Raw genomic sequence first — 8,898 nt, forward strand, 5'->3', positions numbered from 1 at the left:
TGCAAGTTTTGAAGTGAATGAGGGGAAAAAAAGGATGACAGAATTTTTATTGAGGGGTGAACTGTCTCTTTAACTGCAGACTGAGGTAAATAAAGAAATGTTTTATCTCACCATGCTTGCAGTCTTCATCAGCCTGGTCGTAGTCCTTCTGTAAAATGAAATCAAGTACAAGTTCATTATTGCAAAATGTTTAAATGCTGGCAAGATTTTCTTCCCAAACCAAAGAATTTTATCAAATAGGAAGCTGACACAAATATTGCGTGTTAGGCATGTAATATCTAATACAGAAGCCATACTAAGCATTATAAAGATCTTCAAAAAAACAGACATCTCACCAGCTGCAGTCGAGCTGCTATACGGTAGAGCAGCGCACGCTTGTAAAGGAGGGCCGTGCCGGAGGTCGGGGTCCTGGGCCCCAAAGCCAGCAGGGCATCTGTGCTGTGGGCCACTGCCGCCTCATACTCCTGCCTCACTAATGATCCGATGGCCTCGTCACATGACTTTTGTGGCCTCCTGTCCTCCATGACTCTGGGACAGAGTTTCTGTCACAGAACATACAGCAGTTTAGACGCCTCATCACACAACAATCTGTAAACAGAGTTATTGCACATTTTAATGTTTTTTTCCTTTTACAAAAAGTTGGCATATGGTGGACATAGCAACCTAATTTACTTCTGTGTCATGACTCATTTAAGACATAAGTAGGGTCATTTTGATTTCATGATTAAAGGGATACTTCACATAAGAATGAAAATTCTCTCATCATTTACTCACCTTCCAGTTGCTCCAAATCTATATAAATATCTTTTTTCTGATGAACACAGAACAGATATTTGGAAAAATGGTTATAATCAGACATTTCCCCCCATTGACCCCATAGTAGGAAAAAATACAATGGTTGTCAATCCTACATTCTTCTGAATGTCGTCTTCTGTGTTCAATAGAACAAAGAAAAAAATATTTGATATAATGATATATAAAAGATATTTTGAGCAATGCATGTAACCAAACTGATATTGGCCCCCATTGACCCAATAGTAGGAATAATTTAAATGTCGTTGTAGTAGAGTAGGCGGGGCGAGACCGTGGTTCGAGTCCGGTGAGTAATTGTGAATTAGCGCCAGCTGTGCGCACACCGGCCTCGAATCACGTAGGAGATGGGAGCATAAAAGGAACGAGCGACCGGACCGTCGAAGAGAGAGGACCGGGCCCGAACTTGTGTTTGTATTTGTATTTATGTTTATGTTAATGTTATTGCGCCGGCGGTCGTCCGTGAGGGGCCGCCGGCTATTATTACTTTATTAAATGTTTGTTTAAATGTCTGCCGGTTCCCGTCTCCTTCCTTCCCTTTTATTGAGATTTGTTACATTGGTGCCGAAACCCGGGAGGAAGGAGAGACATGCTGTCGGAGAGTCCTCGCCGCCGAGTGGCCTCGCGGTGCCGGAGAGTTCGGTGGCTCTGGGGAAACGGAAGTGCACAGTGCGGCCACCGTCAAAACTTCGGTGGAACGGCGACCTTTGCTGCCGCGCCCCTGGGTCGAGGTGGGGTGGCTTTCGTCCAAGTGGGAGCGGGGGGGTTGCCGCCGTCCGCCAGAGGCCGGAGCCTGTGTCCGTCCCCCGAGGGGGAGGAGCAGGGGGCGGAAGTGCCGGGTGAGCCACCGCCTGCCAGAGGCCGGAGCCTGCGTCCGTCCGCCCAAGGGGGAGGAACAGGGGACGGGGAACCCGCCCCGACTCCCGGATAAAGGAGGAGCCACCGCCGGCCGCCAGGGGGCGGACGGTCGAGCCGTCCACCGAAGCCCCAGGGCCACCGCAAGGCACCGCGAAGGAGAGTACTCCGGCTGGTTGAGGAACGAGCGGCAGCATGTCGGGGAACCGGATTTTTTTTTTTTTTTTTTTCCTCTCTCCCCTCTCTCTTTCCGGTCGCTCCGAGGGCTCCCGTCTCCGTTGTCTCGTCTCGTCGCTGCATACCCCCCACCCCACCCCCCCCCGAGGGAGGGGGAGGGAGCTTGCACAGTCGCGGGGGTACCCCCGGCCTGTGAGGGGTGATGGGGGTATGTAGTAGAGTAGGCGGGGCGAGACCGTGGTTCGAGTCCGGTGAGTAATTGTGAATTAGCGCCAGCTGTGCGCACACCGGCCTCGAATCACGTAGGAGATGGGAGCATAAAAGGAACGAGCGACCGGACCGTCGAAGAGAGAGGACCGGGCCCGAACTTGTGTTTGTATTTGTATTTATGTTTATGTTAATGTTATTGCGCCGGCGGTCGTCCGTGAGGGGCCGCCGGCTATTATTACTTTATTAAATGTTTGTTTAAATGTCTGCCGGTTCCCGTCTCCTTCCTTCCCTTTTATTGAGATTTGTTACAGTCGTCATCTCTGTTCAACAGAACAAGTAACAAATAAAGTAATTTTTCCTACTATGGGAGTCAATGGGGTGCAAAATTTGTCTGGTTATAAGCATTCTTCCAAATATCTTTCTCTGTGTTCATCAGAACAAAGAAATTGATACAGATTTGGAACAACTCTACGGTGAGTAAAGGATGACAGAATTTTCATTTTTGGTGAAGTATCCCTTTAAAGATCAACACAAAAGTGTTCAGGAGTGGTTAAAGGGAAAGTTCATCCAAAATTCCATAATTTACACGGCCTCTAGTCATTTCAAACGTGTATGACTTTCTTTTTCTCTAGAACATAAAATTATATTTTGAAAAATGTTGTTTACGGAACAGCACTGGACCCCATTCATTTCTACTGATAAACAATGCAAGTGAATTTGGGGCTGTTAACAACATTCTTCAAAATATCTTCTTTTGTGTTCTGCAGAAGAAAGAAAGTCATACAGGTTAGAAATGACAAGACCATGAGTAAATGATGACAGAACTTTCATTTCGAGGGTGAACTCCTTGAACCAAGCAAACTTCTCTTCATATACCTGAAAAACCAACACATTGAATTTCTGAGCATATAAAACTTGATTTCTTTTAATTACACATAATCAGATGGACACTGGTTGAGGAGATCATGTTCTATTGTGGAGTTATATGTCCCTCACTAATACAATTAGGTCACAGCTGGAACATCCAGCTGGACTGAGTTAGCCAAGGCTGCTGCAAACACATTTTCCACATTATTTGGGAATCGGCGGTGAAAGAACGCTCCAAAAATCATAATCCAACTGCAACAATTTCCAACCCACTGTGAAACATCCAAACAGTGTAACGCCTCTCACACTCCAGGATCAACTCTTATACACCAGCAATGCAGTTTGTTTGTGTTTCTACACTAATGTAAAAGGTGACGATTTTATGTTGACAGACACGTTTGAACAATCTTTGATTATGACTTAAAGGCTAAATATGCTAATTAGTTAAATGAATGCAATAGGGATGCACCGAAAGGAAAATTCTTGGCCGAAACCGAAAAAGAGGAAACCAAGGCCGAAAACCGAAACACCGAAAGAAATTATGCCAATTATTAGTACCCTTGCATTTATGGCTATGACTGTGTACTAACTTTAATAAAATCAAGGCATTGCAATTGCATAAATAGTAAAGTTTCAAAGAATAAATCAATTACAAATTATGCAAATATTTATTCAGCACATTGCAACAATGCACAGTATAAAATAAAATTAAACTAAGATGTTTAACTTGACCCCACTAATGTGTATATTAAATAATAATGTACAGGTCTACTGGCCTGCTGAAAAGTTGTACAATTAAATGTTCTCTCATGAAAACAAAGTGCATTTAGGTAAAGTGTATTTAAAAAAAAAAATCTCTGTAGGACTACTACAAGAAAGTGCATTCAGAACAAGTGCAACTGCTTAAAGATACAACAATATTTTCTCTGTAGGCCTTAAACATCATAATAGTGTATCAAAACAAAGACTCCCATAGCCCATATGTTAACTGTAGAACTTTAACAACAACAAATGCACCAAGAATTGCAGATGTGCAAAGTTGATAATAAGTAGCGTAAGAATAGAATAACCAATTTATTCTGTCATCTGAAGCGCTATGATGTTCAGGAAGGGAATTTGGAGAAAAACGTGTTTAAAGTTAAGTTATGCAAATAAAAGCCCAACAGTCCAATATCACAATTAAAAAACACTTTACAGTGTTAAGAGACTTACTCTAATAACAATTTAGTAAAAAAAACATTTCCTAGTGTTGAAGTCTATAAAATTACTGTACAAAACCGTTGGAATAAAACGAAAGTAAGGAAAATGGTGCTGCGCACACTTAAAGAACGAGAGCTCTGCCATTCTTACAACACTAGGAAACATTACGGACATCAACTAATAAGCAGTGAAGCAAGTTTTACGCTGCTTATCATGTGCATAGTGTCTGGACTTTTGATCATCTCTTGTATATTTTGCGATTGCGGTCCGGCTCGCGTGAGCAGTGGAGCGGGCATAACTCCTGGTGCTGTATATGGGGGGCTCTGTCATCTCAAGAAAACATTGTATAAAACAACTTTGCATGCCATAGTTTACACAGGACTGGCGGAAAATGTGCATTAATACTTATTCATTCTTCATGTTATGTGGTTTACTTTGATAGGTGAACTGTCTTTCCCGCGTCCCAGCGTGACATCCGACGGGTTTTCCCAAATCGCATCACATGACTAGTCAGTACAAATGACAACGACACGTAGGTAGCTTCACGTGCATATCCTGCTGAAGGGAAACGGGTGTTTACAAATTGCCCTCATTGTAATCTGCCAGAATGACGGGCGACCATCAGATTTTTCCGTCACTGGTAAAAAAAATCTGTCAATGACAAAGACTTTTGGGGATTACGCGACCTCTGGTTCACACACTTAAAGGAATATTGGTCGCACTCTAGAGCCCTGAGGGTGAATGCAATTTAGGAGACGCTTTAGTGCTGCGATTAAAGGAATAACGTCCGCTACAGACGCATCAAAGGAGCAGTATCTGTTTGTATCATCACAACATTTAGGCCGTTTTGTTTCGGTGATAGAAGTCTTTCGGCCGAAACCGAAAATGCACTTTTGGGCCGAAAATTTTCAGTGGCCGAATAATGGGTGCATCCCTAGAATGCAGGTTGGTGTAGCTCTTTTTGTAGAGCATTGCATTAGTGGCTGTCGGTTTGACTTTGATTCCCCGGAAACACACACACTGAAAAAAAATGTATGCCTTAAAAGGATAGTTTACACACCAATGAAAGTACTGTCAACATTTATTAACCCCCATGTTGTTCAAAACCTGTATATGACTCTTCCTACTTTGAAACAGAGAATATATTTTGAGAAATCTCTTAGTTTGTTTTGTATCCATGCAATGGAAGCCAATGGAGGCTAATGTTGTTTGGCTATCAATGTTCCTCAAAATATGGAGAGTTTATTTCCAAAATGAATCTACAACGTTTTTATATTTTTCAAAAATCATGTTTTTTATTGTGCATTCCAATTAATATCAATCAAACTGAAGTTGGTTTGTTTTGATTTAAAGGGATACTTCACCCAAAATGAAAATTCTGTCATTATTTACTCACCTGCAATTGTTCCAAATGTGTATAAATGTGTTTGTTCTGCTGAACACAGAGAAAGATATTTGGAAGGATGCTTATAACCAAACGGTTCTCAACACCCATTGACTACCATGGTAGGAAAGATCAATGGTTGTCAAAAGTGCCCCAGAACTGTTTGCTTTAGTAAATTCTTCAAAATGTCTTCTTGGTTCAACATGACAAAAAATGTTAACGATATTTTTCCTACTATGGAAATCAATTGGGGGCAAGATCTGTTTGGTTACAACCATTCTTCCAAATATCTTTCTCGGTGTTGATCAGAACAACAAAATTTACACACATTTGGAACAACTCGTAGGTGAGTAAATGATGACAGAATTTTTATTTTTGGGTGAAGTAACACTTTGAGCCAGAACAACAAAACACAGCTAACAAACACAATAAAAATTGAAAATAAAATCAACAGAGTTCTCTCATTTTGAAAACAAAGTCTTCATGTCTTTGTGTTCTGCAGGAGAAAGAAAGACAAAGTTTGGAGGCTGACATGAGGGTGAGTAAATGACGACAGATTGTTTATGCTGGGGTGAGCTGTCTCTTTAAATGTAAGCACCTGTCAAATGTATAAATGTAAATGTAACATTACATAATTTAAGGATAAATATTTTTAGCAATGTTAAACAATTGGTACAACAATTAACAAAAAAAACAAAGCCCGGGAACACCACCACCATTCTACCAAACACTAGTTACAACAGTGAGGAACATGAGCTCATCCTCAAACACGTTTTCTCTTATCATTCTTTTTTTTTAAAGACAGTGCCCATTAAAAACGCAACAAATTAAACAGAAGAAAAGACATAAATGTGTTCAATAATTACCATAAAATTACCGATATTTGTTTATTATGAAACACACACACACGATCTCCCTCTCTTCATCAGGGTGAATGTGACAGAAATCACATTATAACACATCGTCCTATCAAACCGATGTCTAATTAACATCCAGCAAACCAAACAAGGCAACAGAGCCACGGTAAAATATATAAACACTCTATATTTGGATTACGGGTCAGTTAATAATAGATGTCCCGCCTGAGTACGAGTGTGTGGCCGCGTCTCAAAGCCTCGCCAGCCGCCTACATAGACAGCATTACTGGACATCACTGGCGCATTCTGAACATTTAACTCAAATAACGTTATATGTGACAAATGTAAAGCTCTGCTCGACCAAACGTACGATACAAACCTTTAAAACGCATCTAGATAATGCGGTTTAGTGAAGAAGCTCACTGGGTTTTGAGACCCAGCTTGTGTCCATCTAGAAAGAACAACAACTGCGTGCGAGCATGTCACAGCGACACAAATATTACACAATATTAGCCAAAAGCACGCGGTTTTAAACTACATGTACGCACAGAGAGAGACGATGATGTCGATTATCGTGAATCAATTGCCATTAGCGTTGCCTTAAATCGTTTTATGTGTATCAGGACTGCAGCGGTGATCGCGGCTCTCATGGCCTTGAGCTCCAGCCGCCCCCAGACACTCATATTCGTATTATTCTGCGACATGTACGCAAATCTCCATGATATATGAGATCGTTTCACCCTAAGCGGATATATCTGTCCGTGTGCTGGCGATGAATAGCACGGATGAGATATCATTTTCGCAGTTATACACAATCAGATGTAACGTTAGCAGCTAGTGTGTAGCGCAACTGCGGTCGGGCCTTATGATTATCACATTAATCGTGCTAAACAACGCAGCGATTATTCGACTTCAATTGTGAGTAATACGCGAGCTGACAGCGGCATGTCGATGCAGGGATCGAGGGGAGAAAGAGATGAGGAGCGTGAGAGGTGAACGGTTGGAAGGTGTTGGAGGAAGTCTGCACTTACCTAGCTTTACTTTCTACGCCATCTTGGATCCACTTGTCAGCCTGAAGCGGTGCATTCTGGGTCAATTTTTTTCTGCGCACTCCTTCCTGCCACAAGAACACACGTACCACTCTTTGCACGAACTGAGTCTACAGTAGCGTTTGCCAAACGTTTTGTCATGTGTAAGACATCAGAAATATTTTTTCCGGAGTTTCAAAATAGACGTAAAATTACTAAATAGACTCAATATGAACGCATTTTATTTTCTTGTTTCTTCGCACTCGAACGTCTGTCTACAAACATTACAACATGATTTGTTATTAATCTCGCTATTCATTTAATATTATACTATTTGTACTAATTTAGTATTTCGAATTGAATCTCAGTTTTTTTATATTATATTTATTAATATATAACTTTTTTATTAAAGAGTACCTAGCATATGTTTTTTTTAGTCCCTACTTTGGTTTATGGAGTGTCCAACCAGTTTATGTACATACAATGTGTTTAAACACTATAATGTCGTAATAATAGGCAGTTATTCGTACCTTACTTCTTATTGACTCTCAAATGATTCGTTTGGCGATTCATCCGTCTAGGCCCCGCCTACCCGCTAACCTTGTGTCATGTAATTGGTCAGATGGTGTAGTCTGTTGTTATTGGTCAAACGCGTTCATCATTTGTCGCAAATGGAACCCCACTACTATCATTACAGGATTACGGTTTACATGTGGTTGGATGTCATTTATATTATATGTGTAGATAGAGATGGCGGCGATTTTGAGCCCGAGTCTGATGACGAAGAAGACGCTGATCCACAACAAACTCCACCACGACTGGAGCAGGATGTTTGTCAGTGGCGAGTGACAACTCTTTTCATAAAAACTCCCAGTGTGACAACATGCATGTTGTGCTTTTGCTCATCAATTAAATAAAATATTATTTTTTCTTAAAATACTGTTAATACGTTAGTAATACTATTATTTCGCCTTAACTGTGCGTTGTCATGGTACATAAAGCATTTTAGAAAGTCGACGTTACGAAAAATTATATATATATATGAAACCACAATATATACCTATATAGGTGCACGTGCTGCAAAATGCAAAGTTAATAGCAAGATAAACAAACTGTAACACCCCAGAAATAACGGTACATGTTAATATTAGCGTTATATGCATTAGCTAAACACAGACATAAGGTACAAAAATATTTGTCACACCGTAGAACACAGGCTCTAGACATGATACACGCATCACGAACGAGCTACAGTGTTTTTGTGGGAGGAGAAATACGTTTTCCCGGCAGTCTCAGCAAAACGTAGGCGGGGACTATGTCTAGTGACGTAGATACGCGGGTGAACTATTCCACGTCTCGTTTGCGATTCAGAGTCGATTTCCATTTTTACAATCAAATAAGCAGTTTATCAATTATAAGTACACAAATGATAATTTCTATATTTAAATTAATTATGATGGTTACTCAGAAGGATAGTAAGATTATCAGAGAGTTAAAAATACAACAAACT

The 8,898-nt window shown here is 40.8% G+C and overlaps 1 protein-coding gene across 7 annotated transcripts in view; it reads right to left on the reverse strand.

Moving 5' to 3' along the window:
• The window catches only part of helz (helicase with zinc finger), a 50,600-nt gene extending 43,123 nt beyond the window's left edge, over positions 1-7,477 (reverse strand). For 5 of the 7 annotated variants that reach the window (XM_056752035.1, XM_056752032.1, XM_056752037.1 and 2 more), the window contains exons 1-2: positions 336-588; positions 112-148 (exon numbers count right to left, since the gene is read on the reverse strand). In XM_056752035.1, the coding sequence (XP_056608013.1) occupies positions 112-148; positions 336-524 (226 nt within the window). In that variant the 5' untranslated portion in view covers positions 525-588. Of the gene's footprint in view, positions 1-111; positions 149-335; positions 589-7,391 lie in introns of those variants that run through there. The other 2 variants (XM_056752031.1, XM_056752030.1) reach the window with 2 other exon arrangements.
• Between the last annotated feature and the right edge of the window lie 1,421 nt (positions 7,478-8,898).

The sequence above is a fragment of the Triplophysa dalaica genome, chromosome 7, assembly GCF_015846415.1.
Source record: "Triplophysa dalaica isolate WHDGS20190420 chromosome 7, ASM1584641v1, whole genome shotgun sequence".
NCBI classification, from domain to species: Eukaryota; Metazoa; Chordata; class Actinopteri; order Cypriniformes; family Nemacheilidae; genus Triplophysa; species Triplophysa dalaica.